The sequence below is a fragment of the Rhamphochromis sp. 'chilingali' genome, assembly GCF_963969265.1.
Source record: "Rhamphochromis sp. 'chilingali' genome assembly, chromosome: 14".
NCBI classification, from domain to species: domain Eukaryota; kingdom Metazoa; phylum Chordata; class Actinopteri; order Cichliformes; family Cichlidae; genus Rhamphochromis; species Rhamphochromis sp. 'chilingali'.
The window spans coordinates 13,887,367-13,915,101 of record NC_137941.1 but is presented as its reverse complement, the minus strand read 5'-3'; the positions used below and the strand labels follow the sequence as shown (position 1 = coordinate 13,915,101).

General features: G+C 40.0%; 1 protein-coding gene across 1 annotated transcript; it reads left to right on the top strand.

Moving 5' to 3' along the window:
- The first annotated feature begins 19,585 nt into the window (after window positions 1–19,585).
- On the top strand, window positions 19,586–26,982 carry LOC308409330 (indian hedgehog B protein-like). Its single transcript, XM_080901984.1, has 4 exons — window positions 19,586–20,732; window positions 21,888–22,045; window positions 22,373–22,476; window positions 24,591–26,982. Exons 1-4 carry the CDS (start codon window positions 20,424–20,426, stop codon window positions 25,310–25,312), a joined length of 1,293 nt encoding a protein of 430 aa, XP_080758110.1. The 5' UTR covers window positions 19,586–20,423; the 3' UTR covers window positions 25,313–26,982.
- The last annotated feature ends 753 nt before the right edge of the window (window positions 26,983–27,735 follow it).

Genomic DNA, 27,735 nt, shown 5'->3' with positions numbered 1-27,735 from the left:
CTATCTATCTATCTATCTATCTATCTATCTATCTATCTATCTATCTATCTATCTATCTATCTATCTATCTATATATATATATTACTGTCTTATATATGTATATATAATGCTGACTTTTACAAACTTTACCACTCCTTAAACACTCACGATGCTTGCATGAAATCCAAAAAATATTATTTTCTTTTTCCTGCTGTCCTCCTGATTCCCTCTCTCTCATCCATCACCAATGTGTTGACAAATTAAGACAAGCAAGTCTCAGTGCAGCCTTCTCTGCATGACTGCCACAGCTTTTCAGCAAGCATGTGTATGCTGTTACCTTAGACTCTCTCTCTCTCTCTCTCTCTCTCTCTCTCACACACACACACACACACACACACACACACACACACACATATATGCAGTGTGAGTGTGAGCAATGCAGTATAATAAGCAGCATGGCAGAAATGTGGTCAGCTTTGCCCCATGTGCAATCGTTGAGAAGCCACATTAAAGCTTCTGGGTATTAAAGGACAAGCCTTGGTTGGCTGGGAGGGAATCTGTCATGCAACACAAAAACTGTGTTTTTCACCCTTTTCCCTCTTTCATGTCTTCTTGATCCTTTTTTAAAAACTTCTCTTTTCCAAGTCTTTTTTCTAATTTCTCTCCCTCTCTCTTCCACATTTTTTCCTCTTCTTCATTTCTTTCATTCTGTGGCATATTAGACTTGGTTGTAATACTCCAGTTTAAAATGCTTAGACCGCTGGAATGTTCCGTCAAAGAGGTAGGCGGACCCAGGGGGCGGGACAGACCAACATAACCAATTAAGGAGGAGATTGAGGTAAGACGGACAGCTTCTAAATGGTGTAATAACAACCTACTAAAATGTAATTACAATGCAATAGCAATAGACACTTCTAATGACAGGATGTATATGCCAACGTGATTTCCTAATTATGGCCTTGGCATAATGGGTGACTGTTAACATGGCGTGGAGATTATAGAGAGGTGTCTGAATACAGAAATTTAACCACACTGACTTGTGCGGTGTTGAAGGGCATAATGACCTGGTAGATACCTGGTACCTGGTAGAACTCAGAAGTTAGGAAGTTCTATCAGGTATTGATCAAAACTAGAATTGCATAAGGATCAGTACTGAATGATATAGTTAGTGTGAGCCTGACTGACTAATATGATTAAGTAGTTAAATATCCACAGTCCATCTTGCTTTCAGTCTATAGACTAGGTGATCCATCCATCCATCCATCCATCCATCCATCCATCCATCCATCCATCCATCCATCCATCCATCCATCCATCCATCCATCCATCTCTAACAGGAGGAGTGGATGGTGGCGTCCATTATTACAGAGCATCCCAGAATAGAGTCTCGTTTTATTACAAGTCCCTCTGGTTGCCGTGGCTACCCAAATTACAGGCCAGTCTTCTCACACATAAAAAAGGTTGCGCTGCCGAAAACCAGCCACCTCAATAAAGGATGGATTAGAAAATCCTTTGCTTTTTTCCCTTCCTTTCCTTTTTGAAAGGTTTTCTGTACATTTTTTTCCCTCTGGTGTTTTGTTTTATGTTGGGGTGCAGCGGTCTTCTTCAGTGGTTCTGCTCCCCGACCCTGCGGCGGGAAAATACGCTCACTTGTGGGTTTCTGGGAAGGCAGCGGTGAATGAAACATCTGCTGGGAGCAAGATGTATGTAAGTGTGTGTACATGTGTGTGAGAGAGAAAGAAGAAGAGAGTACGTGCATATAGGGACATGGCCTTTGCATCATGTTTGAGTTTGTGGATCCTTTTAAGTGATACCAAAACAGTAAGACATAGTAAAAAACAATTAATATTCTATAAGTTTTACTTCATAGTTTTTTTAAATGACTAAAACTGTAGGAAAATACAATATTTATTTATCTCATTCTAATGAAAGATTTTGATAGTTGAGTAAAAACAAAATTAAACAAATCAAAAAACGAATACCTTTGTTTTAGGTGCTATGCCAAAGCAAAGACAGTAACAATGTTTCAGCTGGAAAAGTAAAAATATTAACTTCATCAAATGACACCAAGCATCACTCACTTAAACACATACTGCCAGTTTGAGTCTTAACATGCTTTACTGAGGTTATGTCTGCATTGTGACATCCCAGATGCTAGCAAATAGCTAGCATCTGGGATATTGTTGTTAAGCTATGTTTCTGCAAAGAAGAAAGCAGTTATGCTTGGTAAACCTCAGAAGAAATTATCTATTTTGTTGTCTGCAGAGCAGACATTAGCACTTGGGACCATCATTTTGGGCAGTCTGAAAGCCTACCAATGACAGCTTGCCATGCTTTTGGCATACCTGCTTCCTGGTCCATCCGTCAAAGTCTTTCGGCCTAGGTTTAGCAGAAACTATGGCTTAAACTAAGACAGCAGTACTTTTTTCTTATTGTTACCTTTGTGCAAAATGTTAAAACTAAACAAAATTATCAAAGTTGTTAACAAATAGAAGTTGAGAATGAAGTAGTTTATTTATACTGTTATGGTAATGTTAAAGCTGGCTAGTGAATTCAAACCATGGATATTTTTGGTGTGAGGTGACGGTGCTAACCACCAGTGTTGGTCAAGTTACTTGAAAATAGTAGTTAGTTACTAATTACTGATCCTGTTACTTTACCGATTACTTATTTTCAAAAGTAATTAGTTACTTTATTACTTAGTTACTTTTCAAAAACACGATACACAACCTGAATACTTAATAAAGCAATAGACCTTTGAGCCCAATTCTATTTTTTCTGTATAATCCATCATATAAAATTAAATCAAATGAAAAAGTCTCTTTGTTTTATTAGTTTTAATCTTTTAACTTTTTGCACATTGCATCAAGCAAAATATAAATTATATGCAACAGTCTTTGGCTTGAAGAAATTTGTTTAACATTTAAAGCTATTTTCTACATATTTCATCATATAAAATACAATATGTTTTGTGTTTACACTGACTCTTTCAAATAGATGCAAGTAAAACACAGCAAAAAAACATGCTCTTAAATCTATTTTCACCTGTTTAGCAGGAGTGGGGTGGATGGAGGTTTTCCTAGTGCTACAGCGGTCATGTCAGTGGGGGGGATCTGGGGGTTTCTGTGTGATTTCATGTTCCCGTGGCAGTGTACTAGATGCTTGCTCAGATTTGAAGTTAAATTTTTTTGCTGCAGAAAGACAAAAACATTAGTGTACAGTGGACACTAATGTTTTTGTCACTTTCAGACAAACAAAATCACGGTTAAGTAACACAGTGATGCAGCGTGCTCACAGGAAAGTAACAGTAATCTAATTACCTTTTTACAAAAGTAATTCCTTACTTTACTCATTACTTGAAAAAAGTAATCAGATTAAAGTAACACGTTACAAGTAACACATTACTGTAATACTGTAACAAATACCATCTCTGCTAACCACTGTACCCCATGCTCCCAGAGCAGACAAAGGTCCCAGCTGGCCTCTCTGGAGTTTGCATGTTCTCTCTCTTTCTGTATGGATTATCTCCAGGAGTTTCGCTAGGTATTTTATTTTATTTTAATTATTTGGAGGGGTCTTTAAGGGATATTTATTCCAGTTTGCTAAAATCATGTAAAAAAGGTTATAACGAACAGTTTTGAGGTACAGTTCACTGAACAGTTTACTGAAGGAAATCTGTACCTTTATGAATATTCAGACTGTTTTTAAGTATGATGAGAGATGGAGCTGCTTTTAAAAGATCCTCTCTTACATTTCAACTGTGAAATACATTCTAAGGATCAGATTTGGTCAAATTTGACTCAGCAGTCTCATTAGAATGGTTGCATAAGGCCTTGCTGTTTTCAAAAAGGGATACTCTCATTGCTCTGTGACTGTTGTAAATACAAGCAATATCTTTACATTTTATTTAGCTATGTGTTTTTTTCTCTGTGCATTTTCTGAATTGTGGGCAATTAACTAAGTCTTGCCTTTGTAAGACTGGCTGGTAATCACAAAACACACTATACAAGCAAAAGTAATGAGCCACTTATCCACTACTGGAGCTTTTATGACATCCCACTCTAAATCCATCGGCGTCAATATGGAGTTGGCTTTTACTCTTCTGAAAAGGGTTTCTACAAGAATTCGGCGTGTGTCTGTGGGAATATTTGCTTGTTCATCCAAAGTGCATTTGTGTCAGACTCTGATGTTGGACTTTGGGGTTTGGCTCACAATCTCCATTCTGCATCATTCCAGAGCTGTTTGAGTCAGTTTCTTCCATGCATAAGTCATCCAGCCATGCATCCCTTTTACCACAAAAGGGATAAGGGGCACAGGCCAGCCCCAGAAAAAACAAACAAACAAAAAACATAGCATTGTTCCACCTGCACCAAACTTCACAGCTAACACATTGCAGTCAGGTAGGCAACATTCTGCTGGCATTCACCAGAACCAGACTTATTTATCAGGATGCAACAAAAATAGAGAAAATTAAGTTGTTACTCCAGAAAGCACATTTCCACTGCTCTAGAGTCCAGTGGTGACATGTTTTACACGACTCCATCAGACATTTAGACATTTATTTGGACATCAGAAATTTGCACTCCGCTTGCAGTGGGTTGACCATGAAGACCTGTACCACAAAGCTCCTAACTCAGTTTTTGCACTGTTAATGCCAGAGTAGGTTTGGAAATCTGCAGTGACATTCATGTTGTCACGGTCTGGCTGGCAGACCGTGGGGAATGTTGGAGAAAGGACCCAAACGCTGGACTTAGTGCAATGAACAGTGCATTTATTTACAGTGGGGGTAAATGTACACCACGCAATAGGTCTCCAGAGTGCTCCCTCAACTCCTGTGTTGTGCCTTCTCCCAAGTGCTGGTATTCCGTGCTCTCTGCTCCCGTGCCTGCGCACACCCTGTGCGTCCTGCAGTCCCGTGTTCCGCTCTCCTGAGGAAAAAACAACAGGCACCAACTCCAGCAGGCATACACTGACCAGTACTTTAAACACTGACATGGAGTCTAACTCAACGATCCTGCGCCGGAGGAAGCTCCATCGCTCTGTTAAGTAGCTCCCCCGACGAGCCTGATCAGAAGCAGGTGTGTGAGAACCTAGGCGTGACCGGCAGCCGGCAGGGCCACGCCCATCAGGTCTGCAGGTGGCTGTCCTTCATCCTTCAGCCACACCCGCAGACACCCACACGTACACACACCAGCATGGAACACAAGAGCACAGTGCAGCAAACATACATCCAATACAATAATAATAACAATAATGGTCCTCACTGTTCACGGACCTCGAGTCCCCGGAACCGGGTCCGTGACACATGTGCTACGTGCATCGGGACTAAGCAACCCAGCTCTGTGACTTCACATGTTCTGCAACTTTGTCAATGAGTTGTTGAGGTTGAGTTTATCATAGAATATCTAGGAGGGAAGAAATTTCATAAACTGACATTACTTTATATTACAGTACCAGTGGGCTCTTTAGGAAGGCCCATTTTTTCACAAATGTTTGTCGAGGCAGACGCCATGGCTAGGAGCTTGATTTTACACACCTGTGGCAATGCGACTGATTGAAACATTTGGATTCAACAATTACACAAAAGTGTGGTTTAATACTTTTATCCATACAGTGTAACTGTCAATGAATTTGTGACAACCCCACACATCCTCAACAAGTTACAGCAACTTGTGTGTTGTTCCTGATTGCTAATACTAATTTCTCAGGATCAAATCGGTCTATTACTTTTTTCACAGCAGAAGCAACTGAAGCCCATTATAACCTATTTCATCTTTCACCAGGGATTCAGAAGTTATGCTTTTTGGTAAAAAATGCTACCATCTGAAATATTATTTATGTTGGTTCACCAAAAACAGATTAGTGACAAACAAAACCCTGACTGTCTAATTGAAACTTTGTCCTCAACCTAGGCAATATGCTTGTGCATGCAAGTCCATTTTGAACAACTGTGCTCTGTACAGCCGTGTATGGTAACCCCTTCCTGTAATAATCAGCAATTATGCAGTCTTTTCCATGGTTGTGGTATATCTTGAGAGAGAAGGATTATGGAGATTCAAAGGGAGAAGTTAAAGCTAGAGACCAAAACATTTTGGGGATAGATGAGAGATGGGGGTTGGAAAGCTCTATCATCAATAAAAGAGGATGTTTTTAACTGTTTTTTTTTCTTTCCTTTAAACCAAAATGAGAAATATAGTGTGTGATGCTTACTCTTTAAACAATGTGAGGACTCCTTATCATGTGGCAACCCACCGGAAATAGGGCTGTGACCCATCTTGGGTTCCTACCCATCGTTAAGAAGCTAGGGTTTTACGGGAAGTGTGAATGTGGTGTGCGATGAAAGGATGGGATGAGATGTGTGTGTGCATGTCTGCTTGTGTGTGTGTGTCTGCAGTGCATGCTGTTATTATGTTGCTGTGGTTGTAATGATGTAAGATCGAAGGGAGTAAACAAGAGCAGCACGCTATCTACAAGCAACATATGAAAACATCATGTCTCTGTGGGTCTTAACTGATTAAGAAATAAATGATAAATATGTAAAAAAAAAAATGAGAACAAATTGAGTACAAATTCACTTTGGTTGTTAAACATGACTGATGCTTATCTGAACACAGTACAGCTACAAATCTAAAGCTTACCAGCAGGACTCCAAGTTACTTCTTTGTGTAAGGAGCGGCACAAATTGAAGTTAGTTGACGTCTGGTCATCTCTATCAACCCTGATAAATATGCCATAAATGTATTTTGCTTTCCTTGGGCTACTTTTTTACTTGCTGTAGGGGTACAGACGCCCACTAGTAAAACATAGCACGTGGTTAAAAACCTTCAGGCAGACTTCAAAGGCGTATAACAGGAATGACTAGCTGGTGTCTCCAGCTGTCCATGTGTAGAGCAGAGGACCCAAACCATCCCAGCTTAATTTGGCTAGGTTGGTTTGGGTCCACTCCTTAGAGTTAAGCGTTGCTTCAAATTAACAAAAAATTGTTCTCAGTGATTGCCTTTAACCTATGATGGAATATTCCTTTTTTGTATAGGACTGGTTTCCAGGCTGATGATTGAGGATGACAGCGTCCACATCCACGGGGCATAAGGGGTCACTAAAGATTTGATGAGTATCAACTTGCGATCACACTCACCAGATCATAATCCAGTTCAGTGCCTGTTGGAGATTTGGGGTCAACATTTTAGATAGTTCTCTCAACCACCATCATCACAGGAAACTCTTTTAGAAAATATGTTTCACTCATTGAAGTTGATCTGTGGTTGTTTGGTGGGCCAGTACCACTTTTTTTTCTCCTTTGATTTGTTACCCAACTGTACTCTCCGTGAGCGGGTGAATCGAGGGAGTGTCCACCTGAATGAGTATGATGCTCCAACCTTTTATTTCAAGGGATTCCGAAGAGCACGGTGAGCCGGATAGCAGGCAGGTGAAAGTGATTGAGTAGTGGTGGCTCTGAGGAATGAGCACACAGACTGAAACAGTGAGTTTGATGCGATGTGACTGGCATTCAGGAGAAAATCGTGCAGGTGAGTCAAGTCTGGGTCTAGGAAGAAATTGTGGGGTTGTAGACGAACTGGCATTGAGTGGAAAGTGGGGCTGGTTTATAATGCTGGCCTGCTAATTGTCATTCCTGGAGGTGGATTATGCAGGTGTGAAAACAGGGCTCTGTGTCCCCATGGGCGGATACAAGAAAACCAGAGCCAATGCAGAAAAACACCAAAAGAGCAGACACTCACTTGGATGATGACATGTACTCCTGTTTCCTCCTACAGTAAAAAGACATGCAAGTTAATTGGTAAGTCTAAATTATCCATGTGTGAATGTGCATGTGAACGGTTGTCTGTCTCTCTGTTAGTCCTGTGATATAATGGCGACCTATCCAGGGTGTACCTTGCCTCTCACCCTATGACAGGATAGGCTCCAGCCCAGCTTTAACCGTGAATCAGATAAGTGGATGGATGGATGGATGAATGGATGGATGGATGGAAATCCGGTGTAAATGTGAATGCTTGTCTGTCCCTCTGTGTTAGCCCTGTGACAGTGATGTGTCACAGGATGTGCCCCACCTTCTCCTATGATAGCTATAATGGCCCTTACCCCTCCATGACCCTAAATTTGATAAGTGGAAGAATATGGATGGATGGATGGTTATTATGAAGTGTTATCACGATCTGTCTGGCAAGCTGATCACATAATACAGTAAGTCCACTGATGGGACAATAATAATAATAATAATCCCCAGTTAACAAACATCCAGATTTTTTCCCTCCCGAAATAACACAGTAAGACTTGTGCTCTTTCTCTCTTGCTGCCTTATCCAACCATACCCCCCTTCATCCTTCTGCCTTGTCAATCAGTAGAAGGAGGAAAAAGTCATTAAATCTCTCTGTTGGCCATATATGTAATTACAGTCTGCCTGTATGTTGCTAAATACGCCCCGGCGCTAGTCTGGTCTCCCTGGTCATGTTTTTTCCTCCCACCGGTCGTGTTTGAAGCCCTTATAATTGGTGCAGGCAGCGTGTCAGGATTACAGGCTGCTAGTTTGAGACCCCGAAGCCCCCTCCTCCTTCCCTGCCTGGCCCCCCATGCTGATTACCACAAGTTTAAACCCTAAAATCCCTCTTCCCTTTTTGTGTTAGAACTAGATCGGAGATCATTAAAGTCTCATAACTATAATATTTCATCAATTTTAGATATTGTGCAGTTTATTTATTTATTTGTGAAAGTTTTTTTTTTTTTTTTTTTTTTTACAGTAGGTGCCATTTAAAGTTTTAATTAAAATGTCTCCAACGTACATGGTGTACTGTTTCAGTCTTTTGTGGCTTGTTATCCTCAGTTTTAGGCATACCTTAACAAATAACTCCAGACTGTTTCATTCAGCCTTTTTCACTACTTTGTTATGCAAAAAACAAACAAACAAAAATATATATAAATCTTTAGCACAGATCGTGTGACACAAAATGACGCAAGGGATAGAGTGAGATATAATGAAATCATCCAGTGTGGTGATTCCTAAAAGGAGGAGCTGAAAGAAGAAAAAGAAGATCTATACATCCGTGTTTCTCTCCCGCTATAAAAAATTATCAAGGATCACATTGCTACACTTGTAAAGGTTTTTTTTAGTGTGTTAATTAAGTCTGTGCATATTTGACTGGTGCCTGCAGGACGCCTGTGGTCAGTTGTCTACCTCTCTCATGTCACTCTACAGACCTTTTATTCAGAGCACCCCTGTCTAACTACGCAGTCAGTGAAAAAAAAAATCCTCCTTTGCTGATGCCAAGCTCATCATTTAGGTTTGACCATGTTTTCACCCCAAAACTAGAATTTAGCATTTGAGTGAAATCATTTGACTTAAAAAAAAAAGGAAAAAACCCTCTTAATGTGTTTGGATGTAGCATAAAGTTTACAGTGCTATAGGACTACCTCTGTCTCACTGCCAGTCGTAAAACTCTTGTGGGTTGAGACAAATGAAGGTTGTTTGAGCCATCAAAGCGTTTAAAGTTGAAATGATGGAGCTGATGGTCAGTGATGTCAGAAAAGATGTTGACTTTGTCTGAGTCACAGCAGTTTCTGGTCAGTAGAGCCCCTAATTTTTCGGTCTGTCCGTTGCTGTCTCTGAGTTTGTGTCTCTCCCTGTTAACCTCTCTTACTCTCACATCATCTCACTCTGCTCTCTCTCACATCTAAAAACTGCTGCTCGCTTCTCCAAGTCAAAAGTGCTGAGTGGGGCCAGAGATTATTGGTTTATATGTTATGTTTCTGAAGACACTTCAATGGAAAAATCTTTATTCCAAACACGATCAAATTAATCAAAAATGAAAGATTTTTGTGCCCTACATAACAAGGGCACCTCTTCTTTTTTAGATGAAATATTAAGAGTAGCGGTGCTAATTTCCTTCTCCCTTGTTGGCCACTGCCATATTTGGATGCACATATGACAACACTGTGACTTTTGCAAAAATTTGAAGAAGAGTTGGGTTTCCAAGATTTCATACTGTACTGCAAAGAACTCAGATATGATTCTTCTTCAGCTTAAAATCAGAATGAAATACAGTAGTTGTGCTAATTCCAATATGGCTATCTTTTTCATTGATGCTGATATGCTTCATGGAAAGTGAGTTCAGATATTGTTTTGGGGAATGGAGGTATAATTATGATATGGGGTAATGAGGTTGTTGATCATGTATGAAGTCAAAGCCATGTATGAAGCTGTTGTTTGCTGTCTTGTTTTCATAGGCCTATGTGTGCAACATGTTTTAACAGAAGCCTGGGGGAAGGTAGAAGCTACTAAAATATGTATTGCTTATGTAGCTTAGGTAAGAGATCATTTAGAACCCTAAGGGGCTTAGAATGTAGTAAATCATAACAGTTAAATACTTCAACCCATCTGTAGCCTTTGTCTTGAAACAGGCATTTGAATGTGAGGACCTTAATTCTCAAAACCATCTATAAATGAGCCTCCTCTAACATAGATGAAGTTTTTGGTCAAACTTAATAAAGTATCCTGATGTGCAATTGTGGTCTTGATGAAAAATTGTATGTATAACTTATATAAACTGTACTGTCACATGTTAGGTCTGCATAATGACTTGTGCTTTGATCAGGTCAAATGCACACTTATGCCGTATCCTTGAATGAAACACTGTCCTGTGAATCCTGTACACTAATTTCTATTTCAGACAGACTATAAACGAATCTCTGGAAAAACTGTACAGTTTAATATTGTGAAGATGGATTAAACAAATTCATTAAACCAAAGGACAAGAAACTTTCTAAAGCAAGAACTTCAAACCTCGATTTGTGATAGTGCTACCGCTTTATTGTAATCATCCTGATGTTTGTTGTTCACCAGGAATCTGTGAGATTAAGTGAACATCACAAAAACAGTTTAATGTGGAATTCATTTTTTAACATATGGTGCATGCTAAAACTCCCCCTTCTTCATTAACTTATTTTTCAGCTTTGGGTTTCCAACCAGCAGCTTCTAAGAGGGTTCTCTGGTGTCTCTGTGGCCTTTTCACCCTATTTGCCGAGTTCTGGATGTCACGTAGTGGTACACTGGAGTTTTCAATGGACTTTATGAAAACCATTGTAACCATACAAACAATAGTGAAGTATCCAAAAGGGCCTCTGAATGTGAATGTCTTCATTCAATAAACAGAAGAACAATAAAACGCCATGTAATTTCCCCAGTTTCTTTTTGTTCACGGAATAAATATTTCTGTCTTTGCACAAATGAGTCTATGGGTGGGACTGGCAGAGGCCATACAAGAATATTTAATTTCTTTAAATTTGATCAGCTTGACCCTTTTTTCATTCCCTTTTTTTCTGTTGTTTTGTGGTTGCAGTAGTACTGAATGGTTATCAGCTTTTTATTTATTTGAAACTGGCCAGTTGTTACATTTACTTTTACTTACTGTGCACCACTTCCTTGTGTTCGCTGAACATTTGTATTTTTGTCATAGCTGGATTTCCTTTCTGCCTCTATTATATATCTATGTTAAAGACTCCAGTCTTTCCACTTGTTCTCTGTTACTATACACCCCCCAACCTTACCCAGAAGCCCCCACCCCCAACCCAGACATCTGTCTCACCGCAGCGCAGAGCCACGGTGTGACACCGTGCTATAAATACGAGTGCACACAGACGCACACAAACACATACACATATACTATAAATACCATCTCTGTGCAAAACACACTGCTGCAGTATAAATATTTAAGTATAAATGTGTAATGAATTTATTGATATGTTGCCCATGCCAGCAGGCACTGTTTTGAGCCGCAGAGTGGTAAACCAGTGTGGTGGGATTGAAGTGGTGCTGAGGGATTGTGGGGACGCATGTTCCGAGTTAGGCAGCTGACCAATCGGTGGGCTGGAAGCTGGAAGCCGCATCACAAAAAGAGCTACTGATCAGTACCAGTCTTCATAGCCATCCATCTTTCTCTTTTGCTCTTTCCTTGCCCTCTTTCTTTGCTCTCTTCTCTTTATGATCCCTTTTATTCTTTCTTTCTTGTTTTTCATGATTCAACTTTAATTTTTTATCCTTTTATTCTGGCCATTCTTGCCTCAAAAACTTTTATTTACACAAAAAATAGTAACAAAACTCTTCGAGTATGTTTCTGGTTATGAATGTAAACATCTTTTAGTGGAGTTGTTGCTTACTAAAAATCTAGAAACAACTGTCCTAAAATTGTTGGCATCTGTACTGTCTATAGATGTCCGTTAACAGTTTGTTATATTCTTTCTTAGTTTTGAATCTTATGTCTGCAAATGTATACATAAAGCCTGTTAGGTGGAAAATCTTATGATTTAAATGCTTTGATTCCCACCAGATGGAGTAAAAGTGTTAGTTACAATGTGTCATTTTTTTCATCGTTCTAAAAATATGAAAAAAAAAAATAGTTTCTTTTAGTGTTCACAGTGGCTATTGTACTTTCAGTTCTAATGGGAGTAGCCAGTATCACTTCCTTTTGATAACAATCATGATTTGTCCTACTGTGCTCAATAAAATTGTTCCAGAGTCCCAATTTCCTTCCTTCGTAGTAGCTGTTCCACTCTCGTAAGTATTAGCCTCATGGGAAAGTATCTGAGTGTATATTTCTATAAATACCCCCTGTGCAACAAGTGTTCTGGAAAAGCTGGACTTCCAATGTTCAGTTTTTTTTAACAAAAGAAGTGACTGCACCATTAGACAGGAGCTGATCCTAATCCTATATAAGATTCATTTTTGACTTTTGTCCAGAAGTGGAGCTTAGCTCTAGATGATAGTTGTGGAAGTAACTTTGGCAGTATTTTCCAACATCATCTGTGTTACTCGTGACACATCCTTATGTTGTGTTGGTAAAAATTTCAAAAATTGGATAGAATATTATCCCTTTTTTTCTGATGTTTGACCAAATGAGTTGGGCTGTGTCAAACCAAAATTATATTTACTATTGGATTTACACATATGTATTAACTTTTATACAAGCTTTGGAATATATTCAAAACATTATCCAGAACAAATGTTAATCTCACTTCAAAGAAACCCACAGCAAATGAATCTTCTCCCCAGAATAAGTTGTTGATGGCAACAGATGTCGAGATATTTTGCCCTAAAACTTCTCTGGGGCTGTTATCCATTAGACACTTTAAACAGCCCTGCATATTCCGGGTCTCTATTGTGCATTTTGTGATGGCTCACTCCTGCAGGTGAAATGATGAGTTTCTCATCACTTGATACTTTCACTTCCTTTCCTTCATTTCCATAACAGGGCTTTGTTTCTGCTGCTTTGGTGATCTCACTAGGGTTATTGACAGCAATCTTGCATATGACTGTCAGGTTGAGGTCTGGATCACTCCTTGACATTTTGTGTTTGTGTGAATGGACCCAGCTCAGCTTGCATAAGATTTTGGTTTTTAAGGGATTAGCATGTCTACACCTGTCCATAATTACTCTGTGTGCTTTCAAGATTCAATCAACAGCACAAGCTACCTTGGTGTGACTCTGTTTTCTTTGTTTTCTCTGGCAAAACTGCAGCTGTGGCACTGGTGAGCATCACCAACATCAGGAACAAGATCGAGATCTCCTCTTCAGAGCCCAGCCTTGATTTCTTGAGTCTGCATGGTTTCATTTGTGCGTCACTTGTACTGACACACAGATCCACAGCCTGAGATAATGGCTAATGGGCTTCATATCATTTGAAACTGCCAGGCTGGACCTAGAGCAGAACTGTGAGTGACCCTTACAGTCTCTGGAATGATGCACTAGCATGTTGAAAAACCTATAGATCTTGTTCTAGCTGAATGCACTTTCTATAAAATTAATGTGAAGAAAAATGTGGTATCTTACAAATTAGTGTAATGCTATGAAGTGAAAATAGCCTAAGGGATTGTTTTCAGCTGCTTGTTTTTGTGTTTCCGTTTGCATTTTCTTTTCCTGTTTTTAAACAGATCTTTCGGTCATCCCACTTCCCTTCCCTTCACTTTCTCTGTGTTCCTCTGTGATTCTCCCATCCTCCTTGCCACACAACTCTTCCCTGTGTTCTCTCAAAGCCAAGTTTCTATGTCCTTCTTCCAGCTCCAGTCATCAAAGGTCACTACATCCCTGATTAGGGCAAGTGACTGTACAAAAACCTATGTGTGACAGTAACTTCACTTATTTGAAAAGTTGACTTCTATGGAACTACTGTTTTCATGTCTGTCTCATGCATTCATTCTGTGTTTATCTTTGAGCAAGCATGGTAATCATGTTGTCACAGCTGATTTAAGGGTGCCCTCTCTTTCTCTGTCTTTCTCTCTCACTGGATTTCTCTCGTTCTCTTTTCCACCTTACATGTTTACTTTTTATGTTTTATCTTTCTGTTCTCTTTGTCTTTGTGCTTGTTTGCGTCTTACCATTTTTCTCCATCTTTCGTTCCTCCCTCTCTTTCTCACTTGCTCTCCTCCCCCTTCACTTTCTTTCCCTTTTTCTGCCCAAAGTTCTGGAGGCCAGCTGGCATGGTTTTCTAGTGGTGTAGTAAAATATAAATATAATAAGGACGTTTTTGAGCTGGTGAATCCATTCTGAGCAGAGAAACATCACCACAGAGCCCACAGATGTGGCACATACTCAGGAGAGAGAGTGAGGGATGTAGAGAGGGAGGAGGGACAAATCCCTCATTTGACATTGAGAATACAGCAGCAGCATTAGGCTGCATTATTGTTGACATTACCAAAGTACTAGACGTGTTATTAGGACACTTAATAATACTCATTTCCAGACCCATATTTTTATTCTGGGAGTGGAACGGAGTAGCTATGTATGATTCATAGTTAGGAAGAATCTTTTTTTATTGTTCATCTTCTCAGATTACTGACTATATAAAACAAAGTATTTTTGCACCTCTTTCTTAAGGGCCATGCTCCTTTTACACCAACTTTCTTCTGATTTGCTGCACCTTGAAAACAAATGGTTTGTATAACAAGGGGGTGAGGCTTCTGTGCTAGCTAGCCAGAGCAGTGTTCCTGAGATGATATCACCTCTGTCTGACATCACATACATGTCAAAGAGTTTGAAAATATGGATGGAAAGAGTTTCAATAAATAAATAAGTAAATTAAAAAAACCCCACAAATGGAGCAAAACTGCCAACCTGTCCAGGGTATACTTTACCTATCACCTTATGACAGTTGGAATGCAGTCCACCTCCCATAACCCTCAGCTGGATAACTGGATGGATCGATGAATGAAATGGCAAATTTGGAGCAGGCCATTTTTAATATAACATTTCACTGTAACATGAAAAAACACGTGTTCTATAACCATATACAACACCCCCCCCCCCCCCCCCCCCCCCCAATGGAGTGGATTTTATTGGCATTTTAATATGCAATATCTATATTTACTTTACTAAGTGCAACCTTGTAGAAAAGCATTAATGCTTATCTAAATGTTGCACGTGTTCATGTACATGCATGCGTGCGTGCATGTGATCTCTCTATTTAACAACTTGTGGCTGTGTCTATACCTGCAGTTGGGTACTTCTGTATGCATGTATTTGAGTGCATGCATGTGTGTTTCCATCTCTCAGTGGCTATGTGTTTAATGTCAGAGCACAGCACAGCCTACTTCAGTCCCCTGGGTAGCTCTTTGTTTGCTTTAGCCATGCGGTGGCTAGCCTAGCCCGCTAACTCCAAGACACATTTAGCCTGGGCTCCACTTTTATATCATCCTGCTTTTATTTTCCTTCTGTCTGCTCTTAAACCAAACACTCTGCACTGAACTGGACTTTAGCAAGACTAGTATTGGTGCCATTCTCAACCATTGACAGACAGGTTTGGTCAGTGTGGTTTTCACTGGCTGACATGTTAGCTCCAACTTACCATCTTAACTGCTGGCACTGGCTAAGTGGCACTCACTGCCAAAAAAAATGTATGGTAAAATATATAAAGGCTACAGATAAGCTCAGCATGCCCACTTTGTTTTATCTCCTTGTTTTGGAAGATTAAGGCTTAGAAGATTTCATATATTCCCACTATGCTGCTTAGAAGCCGACTACATATAGGCATAGTTTTAGGTGTTTATTGCGGTCTGGGGTTTGATGCTGGAGTGTGTGGAGGGACAGAAGAAGAAGGAGGAGGAGGAAGAGGGATGGTGGTTTTAGCCACCAGCTGTTGTTACCTTGAGCATAACGTCCTTTAACCCCCATTACAGCAAGCCACCACAAGCCACAAACACGCTAGCTTCAACTGACTGAAAAACAACCCAAACTCACTTGTTTACTAGCTAATGTGCCAAGCCATTTGCTGTCTCTTACTCATTCAAACACTCATTCAAAAACTCTGTTTTTTTAAATCAACTTCTTAATTTACATCTTGCTCTCTCATTTGTCTATCCAAATTTCCTGACATAGTCACAGTCGCTTTGTTAAATTTTCTCACTGTCTTTCATTATGATTCAGTTTTTCTGTATAATCATTTCTAACATCTTTTCCATCCCTTTCTTTTCACTTCCTTTTGGAATTTTCTTTCATCTGTGTCTTCCTCCTTTTGCCCGATTCAGAGCCTTTGTTGGTTAGGGCCCCGGGTATGCGTGGGTAACCCCGATGCCCATGCAAAGGCTGTGGACTCATTGAGCCTCAGTGTCAGCAGATGAAAGCAGAGGGAGATTCTGGGGCTGGCACCCATCTCCTTCTGTCCTGCCACCATGGTCTCTTATTTCGCAGAGAAAATTAATAACTTTAACAAACATCAATGAATGAGGGCCTGATGCTTGGTTGGTTTGTCGGCTGGCCTGGCATATGTGTGTATACTGTGTACACATGCCTAGATATGTGTGTCTTTGCGTTTACGGTTGTGTGTTTGAGCTCATACCTTACTTTATGTGAACCATTTTAGTTCTGCTGAAAGAGCCTGACAGGAATAGTTTACAGGAATAGTGTACAGCAGAGAAACTGACAGGTTGATGAATAGTAACAGCGAGACAAGATTTTGGGTGGGGGTGTGTCAGGCTCCACTTTGGTTTGATCTGATCAGAATGTTGTCTTCTTGAAACGCCATAGTGTCGTCTTTTGAGGCCAAGAAGAACTGAGAGATGGATGGATGAAGGGAGGGATGGATGGATGGGAGAATGTGACCACTTCTGAGGCATTGTCGACAGCCACGCTGAATAGGCAGCGGGCCTGCCTGGAACCACGCCTGTATTTATGATCTTCAAAGGAAGGATGACACACACACGCTCACGCACATCCACAAATTATTGATAGTTACAGGAAAACACATGCTTGTGCAAGTGTGGCACATGCAAATTTGCATATAGATTTCTTCTCACACATAATAAACAAAGAAAAGCAATTCTTACATACATGGCGCCAGCACAAGTACCACCGCTGATAATGTGTATGTAAGTGGTCACAGCAGGTCAGTTTTAGTGAAATGTGCATTGCTGTTTAGCTATAAATGACACCTTTATGGTCAGAATGGTGCAAAGGTCTTTACAATGCCTATAGAGGTTTCACACGTGAAGTTGTCCGCCACATTATATATGAAACAACCACTGGGGAAAATGTGTATTGTAATGTGTAATGTGTATTATAAGTAAGAATAAAAAAGTCCCCAATCTGGAAATGGAGAAAGTTCACCTTCAGTGTAAAAGTTGTGCCTTAGCGCTGCAGTAAACACATTTCAAAGGTGCAACTTTTACTTTCAAGCAAATATTTTATAGTTTCTTGGAGAGTTGGTGAGTGTTTGCAAGCACAGACATTCACTAACTACAGAGCACAGTGACAGTCTGATAGCAGTGAAACCAAATAAATTCCAAGGAGGTCAAGAAATACACCCTACAACATACACAAGAAATCAAGAAAGTTTTTCCTTTGTAAATGTTGGTTGGGAGGAAGGGGAGGTCACTGACTGCCTATGTGATTGCAGCTTTAGCAACCAATTTCACAGAGACCTCCATCAACCTTCAGCAACCACTCAAGAACCAGTCAGGGAATAGACTACACATTTTTACTGGTTAATGGTGGTTGCCAGCTCAGATTCTAGGCCTGTGTGATTGGGATGTTACATCGCCACACATCCAAAATGGCAGAGAAGTTAACCTCGCATGGTTAGCTGACATGTGACTGAAAAATCTCAGTACCTGCATCAGCATCTGCAACTGGTGCAAGAACAAAAATGTGCAAGATGCTAACTTGGTGAATGATAGCATTTTCGGGGTTCAGTCTTTTGCTGCTTAGGAGAGCAAAGGAACTAAAAACTCCCAATAATGTGATATTTAAAGCAGTGAGGCACAGTTAGCTTGGCTATCCCTGAATTATCTGAATTATCTCTGATAATTATGACACTGGATCATGCGGTATGCACATGTAGACACAGATTTTTGGCTGTGAAGTTGACTGGTAGCAGCATGTGGCAGCAGTTGACTGGTGAAGACTTCATGAGGTTGCTAAACTGGTGAAAGAAATACGCTGTTTTACGTGAAGAGTGGGGAAATGTCAAACACTTAGAAAGCCATCTTCATGTTTTGTTAATAGGGTAAGCAATCCAGAGGATGAACTAGAGATATAAGAACTGCACATTTATATTAATTCAATCATAATTTCACAGACACCATCCATACATTCATGATCTTCTTAGCTGTGAGGAAGTAAATAAGTTTACTGCCCAAATAGTGAAACCTTTCTTTTATTTGTTAACACTGCTACGATTTAAGGAACAGTCATTAAAAGAAACTCTTAACAGTGATATCTTTGAAAAGTCACTGATCATGCCCCAAAAAAGCTTTTTATTCCTGGAGTAGCAAAAGTTCCCGATAAGATTAAACTGCATTATGGGAGCTATTCCACTTTGCGAAGCTAGAACCAAATTTGGCAAAACACTGACACCTCTATCTGACAAATTTTGATTTATTTGAACTAGTCTGCATGCTCCATACCAGGAAAAGTTTAATGAATTTACACAAGTGTCAGTATGTGCTCTGTTTCAGCTTAAAGGCAAAAACAAAAATAGATGGCTGTTTACTCTGTGTGAATCTCTCTATTTGCCTTTCAGTGTCCCATCAAGACACATGAAAAGCAGTGTTGCAGCAAAAAATACTTTACGGTGTTTACAGACACAAATAATAAAACGTAAACTGTGGAAAGCCTCAGCCTTGTACAGTTTAATTCATTCCAAGGAGCCAGCATTGAGAAACAGTGGTGAGACCACTGATTTTCTGCTGGCAAATATTTGAAGAGCTAATTTGGAGGGGTTGGGTTTGCTTGTGTGTGTGTTTGTGTGTGCATGTGGATGTGTGCTTCACCTATAGGCAGCAAGAGAACCAAGTAGCCAAAAGCTTTTAAATTAAAGATGTCCATTTTAGAAAACTGACATAAAGTTAGTACTATTGGTTATTTATTAGAGCACTCATTTAAGACTAATTGTCCCTGCTGTAACTCAGTCAGTCAACTAGCCGTTCAACAATCTGTCAGTCAGTCAGCAAATCAGTTTTTCTGCCAAGCAATCTACCTGCTAAACATCCAGGCAATTAGTATGTCTCACCCCTGGTAATTACCCTATTACGCAGTCAGTCATCCAACATCAAGCCAACTAATGACCCTTGATCTTTATGCAGCCGGGAAAAATTGTGTCAGTCTACTCCAGGAAATTGATTGCTTTAATTGATTGTGATTGTTGTTTACAATGTAAAACAAAAAGCAGGGCTGTCAGAGTACAGAGCTGTCAAGGTCACAGAAAGACACAGACAACAACTGGAAATGTGAAGTGGCAGCAATAAAGGGCAAACTTGTGTTTGCTGCTTGCCTGTCTGCCAGCAGAGTGTGGACAGGACTCTCCAGTGCGCCCTGTGCCCAAGAGGGGCGGGGTGGGTGGCAGAGTATAGGAACAGAGGGAGCAAAGGAGAGAGAGGAGGGCAGGACTGGCAGGGTGCGGTCTGAAGTGGCAACAGATCGTTTTGGATCACTCAAATCCCTTCAATTCAACTGGAAAGCTGCAGCTTGTTGCACGCCGGCAGCATATGGAGAGGAAAAGCCTTCAATCCAGAGAGGGCACCAACCAAAGAGCAGGCAAAAGTGGCTGCTGTTATGACAGTTTCCCAGAGGAAAAGAAAGAGGGGGAGAGAAACCACAACACTGCAACTTGGATATCAGTAACCGCTCTCTCTCTTTAACTCTCTCACCCACCAAATCGACTTTGAACCTGTTTGTTTAAAATGCACGGACTTTACAGCCTGCACACTTACTGTTGATTCTGTAAGGCGGTGCGAGCGAAGTTTCTCAATACAGGGTCGATGTTCTGGAAAAGCTAGAAACTTTTTGGTATCCAAATGGTGCCCCGTGCAGCCGAGGTGCTGAGCTTCTTTTATCCGAGTTTTTCGGACGTGGATTTGCAACTGTCACGGACGATGGAGTCGGTAGCCAAACCGCGGAGGTACTGAAGACATCTCTCTCCCCCGGGAGAGTCCTCCCTCCCCCCGGGGCGATGCGGATCTCCTTCCTCCTTCTCACCGCCTCTCTGTGTGCCTTGGTCCTCCTCCTCCTCGCACCTGCCTCGGAGGGCTGCGGGCCGGGGAGGGGGTACGGCAAAAGGCGGCTCCCGAAAAAGCTCATCCCGCTTGCCTACAAGCAGTTCAGCCCAAACGTCGCCGAGAAGACCCTAGGAGCCAGCGGGCGTCCCGAGGGCAAGATAACACGCAACTCCGAGCGCTTTAAAGAGCTGACGCCAAACTACAATACAGACATAATCTTTAAAGATGAGGAGGACACGGGCGCCGACAGGCTAATGACCCAGGTGAGAAGGGGGATGAATGAGTAGCCTACGTGTACGTTCGCAAGATGCGATACAGGCCAGAGTGCCTAAATATACCTGGTATTGCAAAAGGGGGAAAAGCTTTCTTTCTTTCTTTCTTTCTTTCTTTCTTTCTTTCTTTCTTTCTTTCTTTCTTTCTTTCTTTCTTTTTCTTTTCTTTGTTTTTATAAAGAAAGAATCGGTTGAAAGTTGATTGTAGCAAGTATACCACAAGGAGTTGAGTGACTAGGTTAGTTACACTGTTGCATACAGTTGTCTGCTCAATATCTCTGGTCAGTCAGATGTTTGAACTACAGTGATTGATTTCATTGACTCCTGGTCCTCTGGGTTTTGCTGTCTGACATACTGAACTGTTATAGACTTTTAGTGTTTCTTTTAGTCACGCACCAAGTGAGTCTCGGTCGTCGCCAATCTGCACGGTTTTCATGCCTAGACATAAACTTTGGTGTGCGTAAAATCACCGCCTTTGGGTCCCGGAGCATCTTTTCCCATCAAATATTAATGTCAGTGCTGTTTTCATATCACAATGTTCATTTGGTCAACAAGCACACACCTTAATGTAAAAAAACCCCAAAACACCCTGTTTTTTTAAGCTCTTTTTTAATTGTGAACCTTTAAACAGATCGGCTAATTCATTTAATCCTACGTTCATTCATTGATCAAAGAACTAACATAAACCACAATAATAATGCTTCTAACAATCTGGAAAAACCCACCTGGCACATTTTTAATGTACAATGACTATTTGCAGATTCTTTTGTGTTTTTTTACAATCTGAGGTATCCTGTATTTATTTTGATGATTATTATTATTATTATTTTAGTCACCCATGCTTTCCTGCTAGTTACCCTAGCTAGTTATCTTACTGGGCTCTGCTGTTGTCATCCATGATCCATCTCTTGTCACCACATAATGCCCCTGATTAACAGACTTATCAGAAACAGACTGTCAACACTGTAAAATGTTTTTTCTTTTCATTTGTTGATTGCCACAATGTAATCATTCTTCAGAGACATTTCATTGCAATAAATGTTTCATATACGTTTCTTCTCAAGTTTAAGTGATACTGGGACTAGAAGATTTCTTTATGTTTCTAACAGTCTGCTTTCCTTTTGTTCTTGTTTGTTCCTCTCTTAGCGGTGTAAAGACAAGCTAAATTCTCTGGCCATCTCTGTGATGAACATGTGGCCAGGTGTGAAGTTGAGAGTGACGGAGGGCTGGGATGAGGATGGTCATCATTCAGAGGACTCATTGCATTATGAGGGGCGTGCTGTCGACATCACCACATCAGACAGGTAGGCTAGAATAAGTTATGTGCTGTGAATAGGCCGGGCGTTGGCCAGAGAACATTTAAACTGCTTGTAGTGCGTGAACTGTGACACTCAACAAGTTAAACTGTCAGTTAACTTATCTGCAATGTGATGAGTCAAGCAATTGGTAAACAAATACACCACATTTTTTTAGCTGATAGCAAGTTCACATATTTTAGTCTGAATGTGGGAAAAATTCCTTCCTTACAACTTGTCTACATAAATGTCAAAGTAGAAATGGTCTTTTTTGTGAATTTTAATTCAGATGGACTCATGCTGGAAATTAACTATAATTTTTTGTCCTCCTGACAGGGACAGGAATAAGTATGCTATGTTGGCTCGCTTGGCTGTAGAAGCTGGATTTGACTGGGTCTATTACGAGTCCAAAGCCCACATTCACTGTAGCGTCAAGTCAGGTAAGAGATGTAAATTAGAACAGTGCACAGTATGTATGCATTATCAAAGTACCTCTTTGTGTGTTTTTGCTTTTGTGTTCAGCTGTTATTACTGCTAATGAGGCTGATGCTAGACCATTTGACAGTGAGCCACTAATGGTTTAGTTTCCCATTCATTGCCTTTATTAACACTCTGGGTGTGTGCTTAAGTGTATGGTCTACTGGGAGCCAATCAAAGCAGGTTGTGCACCTGTGCTCTTTGCCCAGTTTAGCCTCACATGTTGGTCTTAATAGATGTTGTGTATAGTCATTATGTAAATCGTTAGTTATCAAGGTTTTAGGATATTTAGCTGTACAACATGTGGATGAAATGAATGAAAACAAATGTAAGTAGGCTTTTCTGCATTCAGTGCAAGACTAATGGCAGCTAATACTCTATATGTAGTACCACATTTGTGGTCAAAAACCATGAAAGATATATGGTGGTTAAATTAAAATACTTAAATTGCTTGACATAATAGTGTTTTCTGTATTCTTGACTGTATATTCAATCTGCATTTTTGTAGTAGATCCATAATATTTCAGTACACATACTTTATCACATACTTTCTTCATGCAAACAATAGCTGAAAGCATTCCACCTCCAGCTATTCTAACTTTTAAGACACTTAAGAAATCCATTTACCCATGTCTGGTACCACCAGTTATTTGATGCCAAACTGCATTCTAGCAGTCTGATGAGGTTAGTAGCCTGTGAGATGATTAACTCTCTCTTTGTTCGCTATTGCTTTTCCTTCAGTAGGTTTCTCTGAGATCGCTTATCTGAGTCTTATCACCCCCTGGTCTCTGCAGCCTTCAGGCTTACCGACACACACCTTGGACAAATATTTGGCTGCCTTAAGACAGCCCTCTCACACAAACACCCACGCACATTTATACTGATTCATTTCTGTTTCACAATTTTTTGCATTAATTATTCTATTCTATTCTATTCTATTCTATTCTATTCTATTCTATTCTATTCTATTGTTCTCCCAGTTCATTTAAGACGGTAGTACCATATAGTGCTTAGTAATAGCAGGATTCTTTGCTAAGATTCGAGCCCATTGTGATGTCTCAGTGTGTATAGAACCGCTGAGACTGGGGCATGTGACCCAGTTTAAAAACAATATCTAGAACCAGAGTCTGTGTACTTTCCTGGCTCTCTGACCCCAGGCCGTGCTCTGACTGTGGTGATACAATCAGCTGGTTATCCATTAGCTCTTGCCGACTACCCCTTTTTGCCACCTCATCTCGCTGCGTCTTAAAGGGCCAAATAGCTCAGATATACTCTGCAACACTGTCACTTCGGCAATAACAAAATAAAATAGTAAAACAAAGGATGTTTCTCTGTTATTACTCTGCTAACTGTTAACATGAAAAATCTGCTTCAGAAAGATAGAAATACAGTACATGTACATACCATGGCACTGAACACTGTTTCCATAACAGAGGGCAATACATGAAAAATATGAAGTTACAGCATTGGCTGATATTTTGCTTTGTTGTCTTTTTTTGTAAGATTTCCATTACCCCAAGAAATTGATTTGCCTTAAAAAATGTTTTGGGAACTATTTCATGTATTTCAAACCATATAAATTTATTGTAAGCATTATAAAATGGTTACAATGACACATAACCATATTTAAAGATTGCCTCACACAATGAAAGGACAAGTAATAGTTTAAAAATCCAGCGATCAGCTCTTAATTGGTTTGTTTAAAAGCAGATAAAAACATAATTTTTCTGAAGTGGGTTTCTGTGTGTGCATAGTTTCTAAGCACAAGAAGAGGGCAAGAATCAGATAGACAAGAAAGCAGTTTGAACCTTGACTTTGAGTCATAATGTATACATGTGTTAACAATCCACCACTAATCCACTGAGATAAAGTTCTTCGAGAGTCAAAGTCTTACCTGCTTTATACTCAGTGACCCAGAAAAATGTGAAATCCCTGTAGGAGACCAAATGCCGCGGTGCCTGTCCTCCTCTCCTGAGAGGACCTCCAACATTTCTCTCTCTTTATGCTTTTCATTCTTGCATTAGCACTAAATAATTACAAATAACATCATCATGTCTTTTGTTCTTCAATTCAACAGAACACTCTGTGGCAGCCAAAACCGGTGGTTGTTTCCCTGGTGACGCTCAGGTTGTCGTTGAAGGTGGTGCTGCTAAACAGATGCGTGACCTCCTCCCTGGTGATCGGGTCTTGGCTTCCTCAACAGCAGACGGCCATGGTCCTTTTCTCTACAGCCCAGTCCTATCCTTTCTGGACCGCCAGCCCAATGCCTCAAAGATCTTTTATGTTATTGGGACTAATGCAGGATTCAATATTACTCTCACAGCTGCTCACCTGATCTTTGTCACAGACTGCACTGCTGGGCTGAATCAGCAAGAGGAAGAGCCGTTATCGGGTTCCACGTGGGAAGGCAGGCCTAGATGGGGAGTAGGTCAGAGGACGGTTTTTGCCAGCGAGGTCCAGCCAGGACAGTGTGTGTTTACATCGGCAGGGGAAGTGAAGTCGCAGCCAAAACTTTCAGTTGTGACCTTTGTGAGCGAGCAGAGGAGCATTGGCTTGTATGCCCCACTCACCCAGCATGGGTCTATAGTGGTAAATGGTGTATTGGCATCTTGTTATGCTGCTGTGGACAGTCACCATTTGTCCCACTGGGCCCTGGCCCCACTACGACTCTTCTACAGCCTGATTGGGCCATCAGAAGCACAGAATGATGGGCTGCACTGGTACCCTTGGCTTCTACATTGGCTAGGGAAAATGCTGCTGGATACTACACACTTCCACCCCTGGTCTGTTGAACAATGACATAGATAAGAGGCGCAGAGACATGTTTCACCACGATGTCTTCTTTCAGTTAACACTAGTATGGAGCACTAGAACGCAAAGCACAACAACCTTTCTTTTCACAAGAAATCAACTGAGGGACCACCAAAGGCAATTCATTTTATAATGTAAATATGTTTTGTAGTAACTCCACTTGCCTGTATTTGCTGTACTTCAACAAGTTCTTTTGTTGTTCATGCAAACGAGATAAAGAGAGAAAATGAGACAGGACACATTATTCTAGTAACAGAAATATGGAAAAATAGTATTTCTAGTTTTATTCATTTCCAAAAAAATGTAATAGACATGAAAAAAATCTGATTTCTGTTTACCACAGATCAAAAACAAAGATTATACTAAAAAAAATTGCTGAGAAGTGAGACTGCCGGGTTTTTATCCTTCCTTTGTACTGTATTTACTCCAATCTGACAATATTTGAGCTTATTGATACAATTTTGTGAAACCTCTTTAGTGTCTCAGGCTTAAGATGAACACACAAAGAAAAAAAGAGGAGAAATTAGTGACTGAACAAGGTGAGATGTGAAACTTTAAATGTACATAGGTATTTATACAGTTAACTCATGGACTTTACTTAGTTTACTGTTAGATTCATCACTGCAGTAAATTCACTGATTCTTTACTCTTCCTTTTAGAGTCTATATTATATATTAGCAAATAATTTACAGAAAAATATTTAACTAGACAGTTTATTAAGTTCATTACTTTGTACATGATGAGATTAAATGTACTGGTGTTGCATTGTTTTTTGACATCTGAAAAAGGGCTTTGTTGTAACAACTGGATGGCGGAGAAAGAGTATGAATACACAGTATTTGTGTTACACTTTGTACACATACTGTATAATTCTACTTCACAACATTTGTCAGTTACTGATGCAGGATTGATTAAAGGTGCTATAGTGGCCGCCCTGTCTCTGCCATCCGTTTCTACACGACTTGATTGTGTTAAACAAATTTATGTGGCTCATTTAAACGTCTCCTTGTTGATTATCAGGTGTTTTTAATTTAAAACTTTTTTATTTGTTTTTCATTGTTTCAGGTTTCCAGTTTTCAGATCAGTGCACTCAGGCTGTATTCAACTACTGTATTAAGTAGCTAGCTAGGCATCATATTAAAAACAGTACTTATTTTTATTCTTAAGCGTTTAATAGGTGTTTATTTGAAACTTTGCATGGTCTTTTTTGACTTCCGTCTTTATACACTTAGCAGTATGCCAAGCAGGTCTAATCTTTTTTGTTAAATGGCTTATTGGAGATGAATAGATATGTAATATATAGTTCATATTTCCCGCATGCCCCTCCCAGTTGAGTTGCTATGTGAAGACTCAAACATTGCAGTCGATCTGGAAAATTGAAGGCATTCTTTTGTATGACTGCTCAAAGATTTGTCACATATGTATATTAAGCTATTGTTGGAGAGACTATTTAAAGATCTATTTTTTAAAAAATGTAAATGTAATATTTTTTCTGGCAACTCTGTTCATAAAATTTTGAATTTGAAATATAAAGGTTTTCTCTTGTTTGTAAACTAAAATCTGTTGTGCTTTTATCATAGCAAAAAAAAATCTAAACGAGATCGTGACAATACAATACAAAGTATCATATAGATATAGATTATCTAATAAAGTAATAAAGTGGCTATTCTGCTTGTTGTAATAGAAATGCTTTCCGTCTTTTCAAGATCTATGCTAACAAAATGGACTAGCAAAAGGATTTCATAGATAAAACATAAATAACCTATTGGTCACTTTATGAAATGATACATCTATAACTTAATATAACAGCAGCTGTGGTTAGGGTGGGCTGCTGTTTGGTTTCAGTACCAAGGACAGCAGCTCTCAGCAAAGCTCCTCTTTCCTCCCCTTGATGCCTGAAAGCTTTTTCTTTTTTCCAGGATAGGAAATTAGTCAGTGAGCACAGTACCCCCTGCTGGATGCTTCAGTATTTGCAGAGAAGCAAGAAGAAGAAAGAAGGTCCTGGCTTTAAATCCATTCTGATTCCTTTTTAGGTGTTTAGCTTTCTTCCCACAGTCGCAAAACGGAGGTAGGTAAGGATAACTGGTGATTCTGAACTGGCTGTAGGTGTGAATGTAAGAATGAAGGTTTGTCTGTTTCTTTCTCAGCCCTGCACCAGACTGGGAACCTGTCCAGGATGTAGCCTGCTTCTTTACCTATGGAATGAAGTAGATGGATGGATGTCATGAAGAACAACACGCTGAACACAATTTGTTTTTCTTAGCTGAAGAAAAACACATGAATTAGTGAGAAGTACTTTAAAATTTTGTTCACTTTGTTCACATGACCAATGATCGCAAATAATGAGCAGAGGGAGAACTGTTTTTTGTTCCCATCTATCTATATATAGTTATTTATTAGACAAAGAACAA

Excerpts from the sequence above, each read along its gene's own strand:
- LOC308409330 (XM_080901984.1), top strand. The coding sequence starts at position 20,424 with ATGCGGATCTCCTTCCTCCTTCTCACCGCCTCTCTGTGTGCCTTGGTC. Across the intron at positions 22,046-22,372 it reads GACATCACCACATCAGACAG|GGACAGGAATAAGTATGCTA; the intron begins GTAGGCTAGAAT and ends TCCTCCTGACAG. Across the intron at positions 22,477-24,590 it reads TCACTGTAGCGTCAAGTCAG|AACACTCTGTGGCAGCCAAA; the intron begins GTAAGAGATGTA and ends TCAATTCAACAG.